The sequence below is a fragment of the Eucalyptus grandis genome, chromosome 6 (genome assembly GCF_016545825.1).
Source record: "Eucalyptus grandis isolate ANBG69807.140 chromosome 6, ASM1654582v1, whole genome shotgun sequence".
NCBI classification, from domain to species: Eukaryota; Viridiplantae; Streptophyta; class Magnoliopsida; order Myrtales; family Myrtaceae; genus Eucalyptus; species Eucalyptus grandis.
The window spans coordinates 44965356-44986552 of NC_052617.1; the positions used below are offsets into that span (position 1 = coordinate 44965356).

A 21197-nucleotide genomic window follows, 5' to 3' on the forward strand; every position below is an offset into this window, starting at 1 on the left:
GAGGTCTACGTGTGTGAGAAAGCCAAAAGTAATTTTTTATCCATCAGCTAATATTGTTCTGAGCCATGTCTTATAAATAGATTCGGCGGAACCGGAGACTTACGATGAGGCAAAGGCAGACATGTCTCACTTGCAGTAGGAGTGTGCTATGAAAGACGAGATGAGCTCATTACTTTAGAACAAAACTTGGGAGTTGACCAAGTTACCCACAGGTAAAAAAGCTTTATTAAACAAATGAGTGTACAAGATTAAGAGTGAAGCAAATGATAGTATTAGACACAAGGTGAGACTTGTAGTCAAGGGCTTTTCTAAAAAAGAAGGGATTGACTACTCTGATATATTTTCACCTGTAGTGAAAATGACATCAATTAGAGTTCTACTGAGTATAGTTGTAGTGGAGGATCTTCATCTTGAGCAGTTAGACATAAAAATAGCATTTTTACATGGTGAATTAGATGAAGAACTATACATAGCACAACTTAAGGGTTTTGAAGTCAAAGGTAAGAAGCACATGGTATGTCGCTTGAAGACAATCTTGTATGGCTTGAAACAAACTCCGCGGCAATGGTACCTAAAATTTGATGGTTTCATGAAAGAACAAGGATTTGTACACTAATCACTGTGTTTATTTTTGTAAGTATGTTGATGGTGACATTGTGTATCTCTCTTTATATGTGGATGACAGGTTGGTGGCTAGTTCCAATATGAAGAGAATCGTAGAAGTGAAAAAGATGTTATCATCATAGTTTGCTATGAAAGACTTGGGAGAGGCGAAGAATATTTTAGGCATGAAAATCATCAGGGAAAGGAAAAATAAGAAATTATGGCTATCGCAGGAAGATTATGTGAACAAGGTGTTAAAAAGATTTAACATGGACAAGGCAAAATCGGTTGCAACTCCTCTAGCGAGTCACTTCAAACTTTCCAAGGATATGTGTCTGAGCACTTAGGCTTTGAAAGATGAGACGGGGGTAGTTCCATATACATCAGCAGTGGGGAGTTTGATGTATGCCATGGTGAGCACGAGACTAGACATTGCACATGCAGTGGGAGCTCTGAGTTGACATATGCAGAACCCAGGCAGAGAGCATTGGAATGTAATAAAATGGATATTGAGATATCTAGCAGGTACTTCCAATTACTCACTTTGTTATGGTGGTACATATCTAAAATTGCAGGGTTATGTAGATGCAAATCATTTGGGTGATCGAGACAGTGGTAAGAGTATCACTGGATATGTCCTTACAGTTGCACGTACATCAATGAGTTGGGTATCTCAACTACAAAAAGTAGCGGCTTTATTGACGACAGAGGCATAATACGTGGCGATTACAGAAGCCTCCAAGGAAATCATATGGTTACAAGATTACATGGATGAGCTACATCGAAAATAGCTAGTCAGTACACTATGGAGTGATAGTCAAAGTGCAGTGTACTTAGCAAATAATGCAGCTTATCACTCAAGGACTAGACAAATCAAGAAGCATTATCACTTTATTAGATTAGCATTGAAAGATAATGAGTTAAAGTTACAGAAGATTGATGGCTCGAAGAATCCAGTTGACATGTTGACCAAGGTAGTAGATAGAGAGAAGCATATTTTTGTACTACTACCATTGGTGTTACTCCATATTGATTGATGAGGAGTATTGTAGAGACACAAGTTTTTCAACTACTATTTTTTTGAAGAAGATGGATGCAAAGTTGCTTGGTGCTTAGGTATATTTGTCTTCAAGTGAGAGATTGTTATAGATAAAGCAAACTATTTGTTTTAAGGGCTTTTTTTGTCTTTTCTATCATATTTACTTTTATGTTAAAAGTGATATCTTTATATTAGCGATGGTAAGACGCTAGCCGTCAAGACATTGGAAAAGAAAATAAAGAGACAAGAAAAAGAGAGAAGAAAAAAGTGAGTTTTTTCTTTACAAGAGTTCTTAATCTCTTTGTGCCATGATCTTTAGAGAAGATCATTGTTGTATTTCAACTTTTTTCGAAGTCTAGTGGATTCGCAGAGTGCCTCTGCGCGGAGAAATAGGCTAGGTTTAGGTGAACTTCGATAACAAATTTTCTGGCGTGTTCTTCTGATTCTGTTATTTTATTATTATATTATGCCTGGTGAATTGTTTGCGAGCGTTATTTTTCTGGAATCGATGTGCGATTTCGTAACAGATAGTAGTTCTCTGAAATTTTAAAGAGGTAATGATATTTTCCCTCATACATCCCAGAAAAATTAAGATTTCAAAGGCATAATTAATAGACTATTGATTCACAGTGACCAAATTTGTGTGACAACGTTTGGTCCAAACTTCACATCGGCAAGGGACTAACGAAGAGCAACGTCACATAATATTTGAGCTTGGTTTCAGAATGGGTGTAATTATCTCCATCGCTATATAATACATCCATCACCCACGAAAAATTTAGCATTCGCGTGAGAATCGGCATTAGGACTGCGGTTAGACAAAGAAACTCTTCATTAATGTCCTTCCATGCATCAATGACTCCTTTCTGTAGTTCCTCCCCAGCTTCTTGCTCTAAGACGCCATGGTATTTCATGAGCAACTCCACCGCAGATACTACATGCCCCCTCTTTTGCTCAAACTGTATGTCAAACAACATTGGTGTTTCTAGATTAAGTGGTGGTCGATCAAACTGTATCATATTTTTGGAGGATAATTATGTTTTCTTAACTTGGTGAGAGGCAATGTCATCCATGAGCCTACAGATGGTTTGTGCAGTCTTTACTATCTTGCAATCACCGATTGACCATTCAAGAGCATGTTCAGTGACCACATCGCCCATTCTCACAAGTGACGTAGTTGCTAACATTCCATAGCCGGTCGTTATCAGTTGAAGGGACATGTACTCCTCTAGTGTTGGTACGTAGTTGGTATGGAACCATTTGGCTTCCTGAAAGTATGCTCTTGCTAGCTTCTTCATCTGACGATGGAAACATAAACAAGAATGTTGGGTTTCTAACTAAAGATTGCCTTCGATGTATGTAAAGTGTACCAATGATGCTTACAACTTCTTTGGCATAGACAAGGCAGTATGATCTTTCTTTTGTGGCTAATTCATTCCCAATGTATTCATAGAGCTGGAGAAGCTCCTTATAATAAGCTTGCATATACACTGGCAATCCATCCATGGCATCAACTTCCCACTTGAATTCAAGTCCCAAAAAATGACACACTTGACTCTATGCAAGATTGATCAACTTCAAAAGTGTGAGAAAGAGAATGCGGATTCCATACTTCTAGATTGCTTCAGTGAGGAGCGCAAGTTCTTCCAATGTGCCGTAGACGTCATAGATATCATTGAGAATTGAAGTCAAGGAGATCACTTTGGTTAGTATATTTTTGGCCATGACAAATTCAAGCTCAAAATATAGTCCCGAGATCCAGAAGAACAACTCCACAATCCTGTCTCTAGCGAATGGGAACTTCCTTGGAACATCAATCTCCTTCCACCACCTATGATTATACGAACATGAGTGTAACTGAAAGGACTTTAGGCCGATAACTTCGCATATATAATACTTTTTTTTTCACTTGTAAAAGACTTTGGAAAACACTATTTAGAAGGGTAAATTGAAACTAGATGAATTAACCTTTGGAAAACACAATGAGAATAATTGATAGCTTGGGTGTTATAACATTATCGATAGTTCGGTATTGTTAAAACATAGTCTAGAAGCTAATTTTAGATTATGCTATCACACGAAGTTAATGAACCTAGTAATCTTGCCAAGTTCCTTCTGGTGTTGCTCTTGTAGTAAGTTGAAATCTAGTTTAGCCAAGGTGAACAAAACTTCATCGTGTGAAAGCTCCACTTGGTAGAGTGAAATATAATGCCTTGCCTCCAGCCTTGGCAATCCCTTGCAAAGTGGCTGCTCTAGGGCATGACTCACTTGTTTCAAGAGACTAGTGCTCATTTTTCTTTCATCAATTGATTCAAGGTGAGTTGTAGCAAAAGGAAGTGCTTCATCCAAGATAGAATCACCGCGACACCTTAAATGGCAAGCTTCATATAGGCTTAGCAATCCGCGTGCATCGGTGACAAGCGATTCTCGGAAATTCCCTTCACTATCCTCGAATTTGTTAAAGATCTCCGTGCAACCAACCAACCTGTAAAAAAGATGCAATCAATTAGAAATTAGGAAGGGGATATGCGTGATTAACGTTGTAGATTTTCTTGTATGTGTTTCTCCTGAAATTCGACAAAGCAATAGAAGTATCTTAATACGTATCTTATCGGATTGGTTCATTACATTTAAGACGTACCTGAAGAAACATTGTAACCTTGTTGTTGTAGCAATTGAAAGATAAGAGCGGCCATGTGAAGGTCATCTACCTTGAAATCTTCAAGATGAAGTTGAGAGTAACTTTTGTTGATTTGTTCTAATTGCTCATCTACTTCATGTTCAAAATGGTAGTCAATTCCCAAATGTTGGATCTGATCAATCAAGTGAAGCATTTGTGAAGGCTTATCCATGACGCCAGCCAGCATCTTCCTCACCTTTCCTTTCAGTTTCTTGATTTGTTCCTCCACTCTTTTAAGGAATTTGAACATCTGCAAATTGTACGCTATTTTCAATTTAAAGCAAGCATGAAATACTTATATTTTACAAAATAAACTTAGTTTTGATGGCCCCGTCTGTGAAACCTATTTAGGTTTTTCGATGTTCTACGCTCATTCAGATGACATGTGAAATTGGATCCATGAGAACAACGAGCATCCCAGAGGAGGGAGTCGATGCCATAATGAGATGTTTCTTGCAGCAGAGGACATACGGTGGTCGATGAAGCTTTAAGAGTGTTCTTTGGACTGAATAATTATTGTTGTTTTCCAAACTTCTTTATGTTGTCAGGATTTTCGACTGCATCTTTTTGTGCGGAGAAGGGAACATGTACATTTATGAGACCAATATAAATCATATATGCGATGTGGAGGAATTGAAGGAAATCGAAGTCTACAAAATGCAGTCTACAAAATGCAATTGCGAGAAAACAAAAGTAGAAGATAACAGAAGAATTAGTAACTGCTAAGTTGGAGTGGAAAGCATATTTAAGGAAGTAATCCCCCATATGCTCGGATGATAACCCGCGGATCGACGTTCAATCACATGGTTTGTTCCTTTATTTGGAGAAGAACGTAAAATTGCTGAAACCTGCGAGTCTAGTTAATTTTATAAAGAAATTTTAATATGCTCAATATCATAGACAGGCGTGGACAAGAATTTTTAGGCTCAAATTCACTCATTGATAAGGTCTATTATAGATTGAGAAAGCCTTGACTAGGCTTTAGACCATAGGTAATTGAGGCAATTTATATATACTTTTTTTGGAATTTCATATTTTATCTTTTCTCTATCAAACTCGGGTAATAATGCTTTCATATTCCTTACTATTTACCTGGCAAGGAACATGAAAGCAAAATATTGAAATCAAATAATGCTCTTTTATTCGGTGCAATATTCTCCCCGCTTTTGAGCGTCAATGTTAAATTTATAGCGGGAATGTCAAAATTTCCCTAAAAGCAATGTTTAATTACGTGGGGAAATTTTGTGTTATTCTAGATGAAGTGCATAGAGGGAAATGCATTTTTCACTTGCTATGCCACTGCTATTCACGAAATATGTATACATATATATAGTTAAGTCAGAAGCAATGTATTAAATTCCGACCATTGAGTAGGAGCTAGAGGCATATTTGAGGAAGTCATCCCCCATGTGCTTGGATGAAAATCTACTGACTGGCGTTCGACCACATGGCTTTTTTCTTGAGCTGGAGGAACAGATGGAATTGTTGAAATCTGATGAGACATTCTCTTCTTTTCTTTTTTTGGCTATCTCTAATGAGATTCTGGTGTCTGACCAATAGATAAAGAGCACGAGAGGCTTTTCCCCGAGTGCCAAAGACCTTATTGATGGGTATTTATAGGCAAGGAACGGCTTAGCAATCCTAGTAATTGCACCATTTGGGTATGTTATTTTGGGATTGTAGTTCCCCAAAATAACAATATGTGCCTAATGCTAGTGGCCTAGGTTATGCACCCGAGTACAGATGCATCATCATTGCGTTCTATCGGGCCAGTTAATAGACAACGTTTGACATGTGCACTATGGACAATGTTGGAAAGGTACTTTAACCTACGAATGGTGCTGATTGTCGGACATAACATGCATTCTGTGTTTCACTTCTCCACCGTTCATTTTCCTATTAGAATTTGGTCTTCCTCGTTTTCGTTTGTTGCGGACGTCTACTGACATTTTTCTCTCTTTTTTTTTTTTTGGCTATCTCTAATTAGATTTTGGTGTTTGACCAATTGATAAAGAGCACGAGAGGCTTTTTCGTGAATGCCAAGGACTTTATTGATGGATATTTATAGGCAAGAAATGGCTAAGCAATTCCAATAATTGCACTGTTATTTTGGGATTTTTCGTGCCGAATGCTAGTGGCCCAAGTTATGCACCTGAGCACGGTTGACTTTTAGTAAATGCATCATCGTGGGGGTTCTATCAGGCCGGTTGATGTACGGCGTTTAACACGTGTACTGTACAGAATTTTGGAAATGCTTTTTAACCTGCGAATGGTGCAGACTGTCGGGAGATATATTGGAAGCTGCGTTTTGCTTCTCCACCGTTCATTTTCCCATCGGAATCTAGTCTTCCTTGTCTTCGCTAGCTGTGGACTAGAACGTTCTGTACTGCATATTCTCTATTATTGCACTAAGATCAACTACCAGCCTGAGTGATGTGAGTGATTTACCAACACCTTTTCGCTTTCACGGCCCCATGCGGTGCTGCAACCTCGTTAAGAATGGAGATATTTACCGCGTTGTGTGGATCCTGACTTGATTCTGAATTAAAATGTGAAGATCGTTCCTATGAACGTCTACATCACTTGTGGTCCACGTGCGCGCTCAACCTTACCTAGTTTATCCTAGGCAGCAATACTTCATTTTATGTGGTCGTGGATTGGCTCGTTGTTCTTGGTCAAGTCATTCACGTGATCCTCCCTTTATCTATTTCGCACTCGAGAAAGTTGCCTCTAAATTAGTAGTTTTACGTCTTCCAATTGATTTTCACGTTGCTTTTAAACAGTTTGGCCCTATTTGATGATATTTTTATTTATTTATTTTTTTATTCCTTTTTTCCTTAGATCAGAAAAAGAACAAAAATCTATTTAGTAATGCCAACCAAATTTTCTGTTCCCCGAAACAAATTAGTAGCCAGAAAATAAATTTGAAATAAAAATAAGAAGTAGAAAAAAAAAATCCACGTCTTTGTTCTTGGAAACACAAAAAAAGAGAGGTTATTTTAGAAAAATAAACTCAACATAACCTAATATTTGTATTTACACAATCGACATAATGTTCAATCTCCTGACCTGATATGAGTTCCCATTTTTCGGAATAAAAAACAAAATAAAGAAAATAAAAATTCAAAAATTTAGGAAAAAATTTAGAAATTAGATGTTGAGTAGTTTTTTTACTAGATTTTAATGTTAACTTTCGTTTAGAAATAGTTTAGCATAAAAAATGTAAAAAAAAAAAAAAATTGATAAAAATTGGATTCAAGATTGAATAAGTTTTTAGGGCTTTACTATTGGATTTTGAATGTCGTTTTCCTTTAGAGACAATGCTAGATCATGAAAGCTTGGTGGCTCCAAGCAACTTTTACTATTCTTTTCAAAAGATCCATACACCTGTTTTATTGTAATGTTCAAAGATTTACCATCAATCTCCTCATATTATAAGTTATAAACCAACATAACTCTCTATTACTATTTTCGGCTATTCATCATTGACTAATTATTATGTTGGATTTTCTTAGGTTATTTTATAATATCTTGATCAACTAAATCATTACAAAAGCCTAGTATTATCCAAACAAGAAATGTTAAGTCTCTTTATAATTAAATAAAAAAATTGGGATTAGAAATTTTTAGGTCCATGTCAAATGCATTTTTGTTCTTTCTCTATTTCGGGAATATAAATTTCATGCAGTTAACAAACATGTTTTTCTTCTTAGAAATTCATCCAGAGAATAAAAATAAAAATAAAAATAAAAATATTTATGAATAGAAATTATTCTCAAGAATAGAGATATTATTAAACACACCATAAATGCCAATCAAGAGGCTAAACTCTAGAAAGTTCATTTGAATGTGTGGAGAGATACAGTTACGGGGACTACATAGACCTCAAGGCCATCATAGCCATGGAAGAAGCTGGTCCTTATCTTAAATGAGGGATTCCCTTGTTACGCTAATAATGAATTCTACATGGCCAAGTCCTTATGGGAAGAGCTTTCATAGGGCCCTCCGACCTAGTAGCATCGCTCTCTCGGAATTAAAATCACAATGAATGACAATAGAGGAAGATGACTTTAAGTATGTGGTTGAGAAAAAAATGTGTTAGCACACCAGCCCTTGTAGGTGTACCTAAAGTTATAGAAAAAGATGTTCGAGCAATATCTCCTCTACTTCATCCTTGACCTTTACCTTGATAGTGACCTTGGCCTCAATCTCGACCACAATCTTGATTAGTCTTTCGAATTTGCATGGGATCTCTACTTTGCTCCTTCTCATCTCGTATGGTCAACTAAGTTTGGAGCACTTCCTCCACTTGCTCATGCTTGTTTGTTTTGAATTTTACTTCATGGCTTGACAATAAAATCTAGAAAATCAGCGTTCGTCATTGCATCTAAGTTTTTGGACTATTTGGATGCGTTTGGTAATGATTATGTTTTCGGAAACAATTTCTAATCATAAATGATTCTTTTTTTTTATTATGTTCCCGGGAATAATTTCTAAGCATTTTAAGCCATTTGGTAACTATCCAATATTTCTAATTTTGAAATAGAATTGCGTGTAGTATCGCTTCAAAATTTCTACTCCAAATTATTTTCTTTTAATTTTAAAATATATTTTTTTACATTTTTACTTTTTCTTTTCTTTTCTTTTCTTTTCTTTTTCCTTTCTCTCTCTTATTCTTCTTCTTTAAGTGCAACGACCGGCCGGATGAGGGACCTCACTGGAGCGTCACCGGCCCTCAGCGAGGCCGGCCCTTGTCAGCTGATTCTCGCTGGTGACCAAGAAGGCCTCGTTGGGGTTGGGTGAGGCTCGCCTAGCCATCAGCGAGGCTCGCCTCGCTAGATTGCAAGGCTTGCCCAGCCCGTGCGAAGCTCACCCAGCCCCACTGAGGCTGTTTGGCCACCGGCGGGATGGGCGAGCCTCGTCGGTGGCTAGGCTTGTCTTCGGCGAGCTCGTCGGATCGATTGCCGGCGATCGGTGGCGGTGGGCAGCGAACGGCGGACGGTGGACGGCGGTGGTTGGTAACCGCGGTGGTGGCAGTAGATGAATAAGAAGAAAATGGAAGAAGAAGAAGAAGAGAAAATATGGGCTTGATTCTTAGATTTGTTCCTAGGAACAAAAATCAACTTTTTTTTTTATTCTTGATTATATTCCAAATCTATTTCTGGGAATAAAAAAATAGAAATTTGTTCTTTGTTCCTAGGAATAAAAATTGTATCAAATGCGATTCTGTTCCGAAATTACTTCCGGGAACAAAAAAATAGAATCTAGCACTGTTGGGATGGTTACCAAATAGGCCCTTTGATTACAACACTAATATGATTGTACTTCTTGTCTAAGGACCATAAAATCTTCTCAACAACTCAAATGTCTAGAACATTTTCATCATTTTTTTCAATCTGGTTAACAATTGCAAGAACTTTTGTGAAATAATCAAGAATCAATTCATATTTTTTCATATGGATTACTTCAAATTCGCCTCTCAAAATTTGAAGGCGTATGTTCTTGAAGTTGTTAAGGGTCTCCAATGCCTCCTAAGAAGTAGTACCGTTCGACAAATTCTCGAACATCAAATCATCTAAAGTTTAATAGATGATTAATAGGGCATATTAATCTTTTGCTTGAAACCTTCTTCTGATTTTGACTAAAAGTAGCCTTGTCCTTTACTTCATGATAGCTTGTGTTGACAAGTTCCCATACACCATGGGTGTCCGGTAGCGCTTTCATTCTAACAACCTAATTACCATAACTTTTTTTTGGTAAGATGAGGGTATTGATGTGACATCCGGATTTTTCGCTCAACAAAATAGCAAGTCCTTGATGCCTAATGATGCACGCCACGTTAACAAGCTTGTTGTCGGACTATGCTATTCACATTACATCAAGTCGTCATCGAGCAACACCATATCCATCTCATTTAAGAACGCGTCTACGTCACCGAACTATCGCCACTACTCATCATCAACAACTCCGACGTCCGTTTTCATTGAGCGTTGTCACACCGCTCTCCAGTCAACATTTTCTTTGGCAATTGCGAGAATCGCTTGACTGCCTGCTCAGACGGTTAGCAAATTCATTGAACTTTTCTTTGTGGCACAAAGACCACAATCGGCGTGGGAACAAATTCCCTTTCTTTCATTCTCCTCCTCCCCGTAAAACATTGAAGCCGTCGCCACGTCTCTCCTCCGTCACACGAAGATTCCTGAACTTCTCCCCTCGCTGCCGCATCTGCTGCGAACAAGTGACACATTTCCATAGTTAGCAAGAAATTATGAAGACCGTTGACCACCCCACTGTTGGGAAAATATGGCTTTGAATTGGATAGAATAATGAAGTTGGATTGAGTAATCAAGTCAGACTTTGAGGTGTGATATTACTTTCTTGAAGGATTTATTTACCCCACAAAGTTGCTAATAGTCACCGGAAAATTTTCTTCAGAATACAACAAAATTTCAAATGAGAATACTAGATAGTAATTCTAGTATTTCTCTAGGGTCTCTCATAGAAAACAATTGGAAACAATGACTGTAATTTCTTTCGAAAGAAAACGAAAAAATGAAAGAAGATATGTGTTTGATCTCAAAATAAACGTACTTATCTTTTTCTTTTGAATAAATGCAACTCTTCAAAAGGTTGCAAAAAAAAGAACAAAGGCAACCTTTCGAGAAAGGTTGCAAAATGAACAAGTACGTCTCAAAGATTACATTAAAAAGACATAAAAAAATGATCGTCGATTAGTGCCAAATCTCGTTCACGTGTGCACTCACATCTTTTTGATGTGGGATAAGGCACACTCTTCATTTGTTTTATAAACAAACTACCAACAATCCTCCACTTTTGTTTATAAAACAAAAACAAGAAATAAAACGTTAGAAATATACATCTAAAATTTTCATGAGATTAATATACATGCATAAAGGTTTCTTTCTAGTTAAACCTTTAGTTAGTGCAAGTATTTCAAAGCTCTATCAAAGTGACAAGTGTTGGAGAAAACTTCCTTGCGTGTTTTGAAGCTGACAAAACGTTTCCATCAGTCTAGTCTGAAGACTTGCAGACTCTTTAGTCAAAGTATGAAGACCACTGGACCGCCAGACTCAAGATTTAAATTCTATCCTCATTGACAGTTTCTAGACTGTCGAAGAAGACTTATCTAGAACTGGGTATTTTGTTAAGGATTTGATTCTATCGATTGAAGAAGATCTCTCGGCTGGATATAACATCTTGGAATCTATTATTCGTTTTGATTTCAATTCGGGTAATTTAGATCTGTTGATTGATGAAGCATGCTTGGAAGGTTCTACTTATGGAAACTTAGATCCTGATTGTATAGGCAAGCATGATTGATGTGCTATCGTCATATTCCTTAAATAACTCGAGATCTTCCTAATTGATTATGTTTAACGGGTAGATTGGAAGAGCTCATTTGATAAGTGCCAACGAGTATGAATGCATGGAGGAGTATATAAGGAAGACGTTCTAGTTATTGAAGTGTGTGCATGATAGAAGAATTCTAAAGTCTGAAGTTTCTTGTTCTTTGTCAATTCAATTGTTGAGCGAAAACTTGTACTCAAAAGAGTGTTTATACTTCTGTGAGACCTTGAGAAAGTGTAGCAGAGTCTCTACACTGTGGAATCAAGGAAGAGCTATATTGTAACAACTCTTTTGATTCTTAGTGAAATCCAGTCGGTGGGCTGTTAGTGCGGAAGAATGGATGTAGGCTTGGATTAAGCCAAACCACTATAAACCTTGTGTTTTTATTCTCTTCCCTAAGCTCTTTTACTTTGATCGTAAATCTATTTGATTATTAGAGTCTAATTTCATTTTCATAATCTATTGTTAAATAGAGTTGGTTTAAAAGCAAAATTATATACTTTACTCTGCAAAATTTATTTTCGCACCTATTCACCCCCTCTAGGTGCTCGTACTAGCTTTCACAATACATACATCAAAATAGAAAACCAATGCAATTCTACTCTCTTGGCTCATTTCTTCTATTCCATAGAATCAAATATATGAGGGGCAATGACAGAAAAAAGAACACATTAGAACCAAATAAGGGACACCCAAAAAACCCAATTCGGTATCTCTAGATTGCCTCCATAAATAGAGCACTACATATCAGCCCATTCATGTAACAACACTCTCTAACAATTCAGTTGATGGATTTTTCCTTTTGATGGGCCTAAGTTGGCCCGTCCGCCCATGTTGGGCCCAAAGGCCCCGCCCGTGAGTTGAGGGCCCATGGAGGAAGTTATAATAGATATGGGAAAATCAGAGAGGCGGTTATCGGGGTGAAGTTACGTATTTTTGAGAATGAGAGTTTACGTTCTCTCTAAAAGTTACGTCTTTTGACATTGCTTTCTCCCGAAAAACAAAAGAACAGGATCATCCTTTGAAGAACAGTGTGGTTTCTTCCTCTTATCGCAACATCAGTGTTTAGTCTATGGAAACAAAGTATGCTCGATTATATGATGTGCCTTAGGATCGGTGATTCATGTTTTACTGGGCTTGCTTCTGCTTCGTTGTTTCTATTAGGGTTCGATTCTGTGTCGAATCATTGTTTTGGGAATTCCATTTTCCAAAATTCGTCAACATTGGTATCAGAGCCTCTCGATCATGTTTTCCGATTACTGTTTATGTTTATAAACAAGTTTTGATTGATTATTCTTTGAAACATCACTGTTGATCGATAAAGGGACGGAAAAAATCCTGACACCGTACTATTCCCCATAGTTTTTTGTTGTTGTTGTTTTTTTGTAGATTGAAGTGTGTTTCTGATTGCTTAGGGTTGAAGTGCTCATCGATACGAGAATTTCGAGTGGTGGCTTGCCGCTGGACATCGCCGGACGTGCCACCACGCATGGCCGAAGTGTTCGGCTTCGTCGACATGTGCAACGCAGGCGCCGAGGCGGTTTCCAGGCGCGTGCAACGCACGCGCGAGCGGAGGAAACTGCAGGTGTAAGCAACGCACGCCAGCGGTAACCGCACACCCGTGCGTGGCACGCGTGTGGTAACTCGCACGCGCCAGCTAACGTCATCTTGACATTGGCCGGCGGTTGCCCATGCACGCGCATGGCATGTGCCTAATGTCTATATGCCATGCAATTTGATTATAATTATTTTCAATTAACCCCTAAAATTTTATGCAATTAATGAATGATTATATGGGTCGTCAAATTGATTATAATTATTTTCAATTAACCCCTAAAATTTTATGCAATTAATGAATGATTATATGGGTCGTCAAAATTAAGGTGTCAATACTACTTCGATCACTCAACTGGTAATTCCTCTTTACCTTCCACCATTCTATTCCAACAAAAAGTTGTTATCCAAACTCATTCTGTGAAAGTGATTTACTTATTCATTAAGAAGAGATTGAATGAACAGATTTATTCTATTATTTAATTTATGTTTTAGGATCTTGCCAATAGTGATTACCCTGCATATCTGATAAAGTATGTGAATTATCTTTGTTTTTTCTGTTCATAGTAGATATTAATGATTCTCATATAATAGAAGTTCACCTAAATTCTAGCATCTGTAGCATGATTTGTCGAACAACTATATTATCACGATATGCAAAAGGCAGCAAATTCTACTTTATATCCGGCAGTCTGGCCTAGGAAAGACATGTTATGCCATTTTATGGATGGTCAAAGCTGTCTTCAGAGTGCCTCTTCAGGGACGGCTCGCATTAAAGGCGACGTCCTTGTGTTGCCGAAGGGCTTGCTCCCATGGCAATGAGCGAAGGGGGAAGATTTGCCTGGGAGCTTTGGCGACGGAAATTAGCGGTCCCTAAAAGCCAACCCCAAAATTCGCCGGAGACTGTTTTCTAGGCTTTTAGGGAGCCGCTTGGGTAGTCGCCCGTTTTCTTTCTTTCTTGTAGTATGGTTGAGAAAATTAAGCATGCATTAGCGATCAGTCAAACCCCAGTCTCGACTAAAATCTAAGAACTTTTGCCAAAGATAGGAAAAAGTCAACGTTCCTAGTTCCACAAATTCAACAACTTATGTGTTCAGTCGAGTCTTCAAGTCCATTGGAAAAAAGTTCGAGATCACTGGATTCGAGCTTGGAAGAAGGCGATCAAAAGCAAGCGCGGCAAATAAAAAATAAGGGTGTGCATGGAAACGTTTCTTAGAAATGTTTCCGGAACACTTCTGTACAGAAAGTGTTCCCGGGAATAAAAAAGGAATAGAAACGCGTTTAGTTGCGTTTCTGTTCTTTTTTTGTTTTTTGTTCCCAAAACAAAATAAGAACAAAAAAAAGAAACATAAAGAAGTTGTTTCTTTTGAAAAGAAACACTTTGGAAGGAAGGCAAAAACCAAAAGAACAAAAGAACAAAATCGGAACAAAGGCGAAGCTCTTCTCCTTCGTGCGTGCTCATCGCTCCTCTCGTCGGCTGAAGCTTCGTTCTTCCTTTTCCGGCGTCTCTCCCATCTCTCCGGCGGCACCCACTCGGCTGACTCTCCGGCGACTCCTCACTCCAGCGACTCCAGGTACTTTTCTAGTGCTCCTCCTTCTCCGGTCAGCGTTGCTCCCCGTTCGGCGCTCCTCCTCCGGTCAGCGTCGCTCCCCTTCGGCGCTCCTTCTCCGGTCAGCACTGCTCCCCCTTCGGCGCGACAGATCTGGGACGGCTCGCTCGAGCCTCGAGCGAGCATTGCTCGCCCAGATCTGCCGCGCCGAAGGGGGAGCAACGCTCGCTCGAGCTCGAGCCGCAGCTCGCTCGAGCTGCAGCATCTCGAGTGAGCTGCAGCTCGCTGGCTGGTTTTGGCATTATGATAAACCAGATGTTGAGCTTACAATCTGAAAGTAACCCTTGAAGTTTGCAGCTGAAACGATGTTAAAAAGACCTTTCTTTAGGGTGATGTTTTTTAACTTTATTCTTGGTTGGTGTGTAGGGATCTCATATGAGTATAAAGCAGTGGATCTCAGGAAAGAAAAGCAATATACTGCTGGTAATTTCAGATCCTTCGTTTTAGTCATAGATCAAATTGTTCTCGAGATTTCAGTAGGTAGGCCTCGAAATGGCAATGGAAAGATTTTGTATGCATAATACCCGCTGGCACGATTACCTCAAGTCTGTGAAATCTAGTGAAGTATTCTCTAGCTCTGATCGAAGTTGTGTGCTTGATTTTGCAGAATTTGACAAGTTAAATCCTATGCATTTGGTTCCAGTGTTAGTGGACGGAGATTTCGTGGTTTCAGATTCTTATGCAATTTTGCTGGTGGGTGTTATTTAGGCTATGCAGCAGAGTTTGCAATAGATAAGAGTTGGATGGACGCGTAACTTAAAATACCAATACGTATGAGGTCATCATTTAGGAGCCTTAAATAGAAGCTCTCTAGCTCCTTTTTCAACTCAATGCATAGTTTCTGGCCCCTTTGCTTGATTTGATCAGTTTGATTGGTTTGAGTGCATTTCGATTTTGATTTTTGCTAAAGCACGTGTTATCTTTGTTCAGTATTTGGAAGAAAAGTATCCTCAGAAGGCTTTGTTACCTCGTGATCCTCGATTGAAAGCTCTCAACCTCCAGGTCTCTTTTTTTCTTTTCTTTTTTTGCACTTTCCATTCCTTTAAAGCTGAAGTTTCCCGCAGATTTTGATGATCATTTACATGAAATTTCTGAGTTTTTGCTGAATTACGCATGATCAAAACTGATTAGATGAGATCTTCCATTGTAGTGCTCTTCATTCCCTATCCTCTCTGCTTTGTCACTTCACAACAGACTCTAGGTTCAATTTGGTGGGTGTTTTCAGTAGAAAAACAACTGGCGTTGTCATTTGTTTTGGCAGGCTGCAAGTATAATCAGCTCGAGCATACAGCCTCTTCAGATGCTGACTGTGCTGGTATAGTCCTGTTCATAATGCTTTCTCTTTAGAAGATCTTGTTTTTTGGGGATAGTTGTCTCGCTGGGAGAACTTTCACATTGCAATTACCAAATAGGGGTATTAAGATCTTCAGATGAGAGGCCCTTTACTTCTCAATTTACAGTTCATCGTATGCAAACCTGCTGCCATGTATCGTAACTATAGATATGTCTCGTGAGCAAAAACATATGAAAATGTATTCATGGTGCACCTCGAGTCCGGGACATCTCTATGGTATAGCACTGCATGAGGGCTTTTGAATGATGCACATTCTGTATTGGAATGGTTAACGTCGGAGCTTTGTGATTCTCGAAACCCATCATTGGTGCCGCACTCGTGGATCGAGCATCCATGCATGTTGTCTTTACTTTCATGCTTGAGTAGCCTAGCTGAGTCCGTATTCTTCTTCGTCGCAGGCCAAGTTCCCTACTTTGAGGAGGATCCATGAATCGTACAAGACTTTGCCTAAATACGAAGCATCATCACCGGAACGTCAACCCGATGCCATGATCTGACATGGGTATCTCCTCTCCAATCTCAAAGTTGGAAGCCGAAATGTCTCAGGTATCAGGCCGTGTGATGATTCTCATGGTCGAAAGTTCAACAAATTGCCAGCCCCGCGAGGGTCGTTCTCTCACTTTTTGTTGCCCCGTCCGTGCCATGTCATGTGAGTCGACTGTAATCATCTGTAATAGTGACTTACCATTTTTGATGCCTCAAAGGTATGCACGGTGCAGTGCAGCAACACGACAACGAGGGCGAGGGGATCTCTTTCGGAGATATGAGCGAAGATGAGTGGGTACTGTTCCTTGAAATCTTCGAGAAGCTCTTGCCCGAGGTCACGGAGAACGCTAGATGCAACAGCTCGAAGCAGAGGTTGGGAACTTCTTGCGACTTCTGAGGAATCACCAAAGCAATAGACGATTTAAAGATCAGCAAAAAGATAGAAAGAAGCTCGGACACAGATCGCTTGTAATTATTGTGGACTAATTTTCCTTTTCTGTTTCCCAAATGACTTGCTAGTATAGATTGTAGATAATGACCATTTGGGGCCCGACGTGAGAGGAAAAGCGATCGGCAAGTCGCCGTCCTTTCCTTTTTCTACTGTCTCACGCGGTTTCGTCCTCATTTTGTAACTATCACCATGCAATTATATCAGTGTGTATTGTATTGTGTATAAGCTCATTGCCCCGTTTACATCAATGTGTGTATGTTCACTCTGATCTGCACAATCAAATTTGAGGGGTTTGGTTTTCTGGAGCATGGCAGTAAAGCTACTCCAAAAGTCCTGTCAACTGGTGTTGGTGCATCTCTAGCCCTGTTTTGACTTTAGAATGGCAAACCAACTAGACAGTAGCTGATGAAAACATCGAATGTTTTTGCTTCCTTACCAGGTTACGGCGCACGTACGGGATAATTTTTGTCGTATTAAGAATAAATTAAATAGATGACTACAGAAAATTAATGAGCATTTCATAAGAATGAGCATTCAATATCAATTTTAAACTTTATTAAAAGAAAAATTTTAAAAAATTAAATTAAAAAAAAAAAAAAACAGAAATTTTTTTGTCGTTTAAAACGTGTTTCTATTCTTTTTCTATTCTGGAACATAAATTGACTGCGATTCTAAACATGTTTCTATTCTTTTTTATTCCAAGAACAGTTTTTTTTTTTATTCCAAGAACAGTTTTTTTTTTATACTTACAAAACGCGTTCTTTTGTTCAAAAACTGTTCCCCGGAACAGAAACACATTTTTTTGTTTATGTTCCCAGGAACAAAAAAGAAACAGAAGTGTTTCCATGCGCACCCTAAATAAATAGGAAACGAAACCGTTTAAGTGACTCAACCAATTTCCCTTAAAAAATGAGAGGTGCAAGAATGTTGAGCCTTAGATCCGAGTAGCCATAATAACAATCTGTATTTAGTTGTTGGTAATTTGAGCTCTTGAGTAGCTTTGGGCCTCACACATTTGTTCTTAGGTTGGAAGTGCGACCACCTGTAAGTTTTTATACAAGTGATTAGTGATTTTTGACTTCTCTTCAAAACTAACTCAAAGGGTAAGGTTTTTCCTCACATTTATGAACTGATCGCTAATCCCCTTCATAATTGATGTGGCATAACTCTAGTGAATCATCACTACCCTGAAAAATGACGGCGCGGCACCATCCGCCTCTCATTTTCCTATTCACATGTGATGCATACTCTCAATAGCTAATGCCTGCTTTTGATGGCTTCTTCCTAATATATTTTGCAAGAAGAGGCTCTGGCTCTTGTTTTCGTTTGTTGTCTCCGGTGTTGTTAACTAATTAATTAGTTAGTGATATTGTAAGTGCTCTACCAACAAATGTTTCCTCCAAAATGAAAGTGCAAGTGTTAGATGCATTATTAATAAATGGTCGAGTACCAACAAAAACCCTAAATTACATCTACAGTGACATTAATGCCTTAAATAATTTTTAAATCACAAATAACTCCAAACTTGTATCAGTATAACAAAAACAACATTTGGCCATTAAAAATATGATGTGGCGGCTTACATAGATAATAGTTAGCAAATGAAACTGACATAAATCTAAAAGATTCCACCGAAGCCTAAACTTTGTTGGACGTAACACCATTACTCCAAACTTTGGCGTCTTGAAAAGCGTTCTTGTATCATGCCATCTCGAGAACCATTACCCGATTCATAATCATATCCATTCTAATCCCTACATTAAATTGTAATTCAATTTGTCTTTTTCCATTTGACATCAAAATCAAAATCAGAAGAGATTAATAAATTTCTTTTTCAAACTCTGCAAAAGTTGAAAGTTTGCAAATCAGATTATTATATGGTTCTTGATACTTAAATTGTTTCATACATCAAAATCACAAATATATCATACGCGCCATTTTTTACCAACATCTATCATCTAAAACATGGGCATAGTTAACTCAGATGTGTGTAAGTCTACTAGTCTTTTCACATGGTATGTCTGACATTAACAAAATTTTGTGACTTTGATTTTGTTGGCGCTATCGCCATCAATGTATGTCTCTAAGATACATTTCATGTACAAATTAAATTTCTTGAATCTTTTGTCTGGTTTCGTAGCCATGTTCGCTTTCCATCTAAAATTGCGATAGAAAAGAAAATGTCCTCACGGCTAAAACAAGCATCTTAATTTCTCAATGATTATTTTTTTCCCTTTTGATTAGTGTCTAATCACTATCTGGGAGCTAATCAATCAGTATCTTACCCAATGTTCTCGCATGGTACAAACGACGACATGGCGTTTCAGTCCAAGCCCTCCTACCAATTGTAAAACTTGTCCAATATTATGCTTTAACCCCTGGCAAGCGAAAAAAACATTACAACTACATCCTTAACTTTGGTCCCCCAAATCATTACTTAAATGCGAATTATTTTTGTTTCCAACTTGAGTAACGGCATATTTTCCTTACTATGGAGATATATAATTGGTAATTGCTGGTAGCTGGAATTTTGGGAATGTAAAGTATCCATTAAAAGTTTGCACTTATTGGCACCTATATGAGATTCAAGAAAACCAATGAGCCACAGGAGATCCCTAGTAACAAGATTATAAGGTAGTGCCTATTTAGGAGATAAATTTATATACGAATTAAATTTCCTGAATATTTTTTCTGATTCATTGCTAACTTAGCTTTCTGTGTAAAATTACAATGGAAAATGCCCTAACAATTACATTTGATTGTTTGGATTTCTAATCAGGATATGACTGGATATGATATAATATAAAACTCAGAGATTTTGTTATATCATATCTATCGTTTGGTAAATCACAATAATAAAGTTGAATATATTCACATCATATAATGTATATTTTTTTGGTATAAATTGCATATCAATATAAATGAACCTAAAAATCCGCAAATGCAAATGGTAAAAATTTCTTGCGAAACTATTGCCAAATTTACTTTTATTTGCTTATTTTATTTTATTTTCCTCTCTTTTTTAATTATTTTATTTTTTTATATCTTTTTCCCTTTCCATCGTTCTCTAATAAAATTTTATCAAATAGAAAACTATATTAATATACCTAAAGTATATAATAGATATTGTTGACATCCAAAATTACCCCTACTATCATGTGCTAGTCATGAGGGATGAAAACATTCAAAATCATCTTCGTTGTTATGTGCAGGCTGTGATTTACATTGACGCAGCCCATGTTAGTCATGAAAACAAAGGATAGCCAAGGATTTCAAGAGCCTTGAGGCTAGATTTCAACGGGCCTACAAGTGAAGATACAAGATTTGACGATAAAGTAGTTGATTGCCATGTGTTCAATTTCAAGAGCCTTGAGGCTAGATTTCGACGGGCCTACAAGTGAAGATACAAGATTTGACGATAAAGTAGTTGATTGCCACGTGTCCAAGCCAAGAGACGCTTTTGAAGACATAGAATTAAGATGGAATTGATGGCAAGATTTAGGCGGGAATGGTTAATGCTTAAAAGGGTGTGAAAATCAAAAGAGCGATTAATACTTGATGAACAAGTCAAGTGAGCATCGTCAAACAGACTAGAATGAAAAAAAATATAGATAAAGTGGTTTAGCAAAAAACGTGGAGTGACTTTTAAGAAGGAAGCAACCACCCACCAACATTACCAAATTGGCCTATAAATACCACAAGCAATCTAATAGAGAGTCCCTCGAACAACACACAAAATTATTTTATCTTACCCTTTTAGTTATCTTAGCCTAGTTTAGCTTAACTATAGCTTTAGATTCCCGTTGTAAATTCAATTCCAAGGAGTGTCTATATCATAAGTAGTGTTGTCGATTAGATTCCAGTGCTATCCTACTGTCCAACGCTGTTGATAATATTCTGACGTTGTGTCCTCATATCCATATATGAGCAATGTCTACTAGGTATTGTTTCCACCATCCAATGTCGTCAATTAAATTCCAACATTGTGTCCTTATATCTATCTAAGAGCAATTTCTACTATGTGTTGTTTCCACTGTCTAGCATTGTCAATT

At 37.9% G+C, this 21197-nt stretch overlaps 1 protein-coding gene across 1 annotated transcript; it reads left to right on the forward strand.

Moving 5' to 3' along the window:
- The first annotated feature begins 358 nt into the window (after window positions 1-358).
- Window positions 359-17387, forward strand: LOC104452101. The gene is made up of 8 exons (XM_039314606.1): window positions 359-500; window positions 14633-14818; window positions 15221-15277; window positions 15462-15547; window positions 15785-15856; window positions 16116-16169; window positions 16607-16754; window positions 16913-17387. The coding sequence occupies exons 1-7, from the start codon at window positions 359-361 to the stop codon at window positions 16703-16705; spliced, it is 696 nt and encodes a 231-aa protein (XP_039170540.1). The 3' UTR covers window positions 16706-16754; window positions 16913-17387.
- The last annotated feature ends 3810 nt before the right edge of the window (window positions 17388-21197 follow it).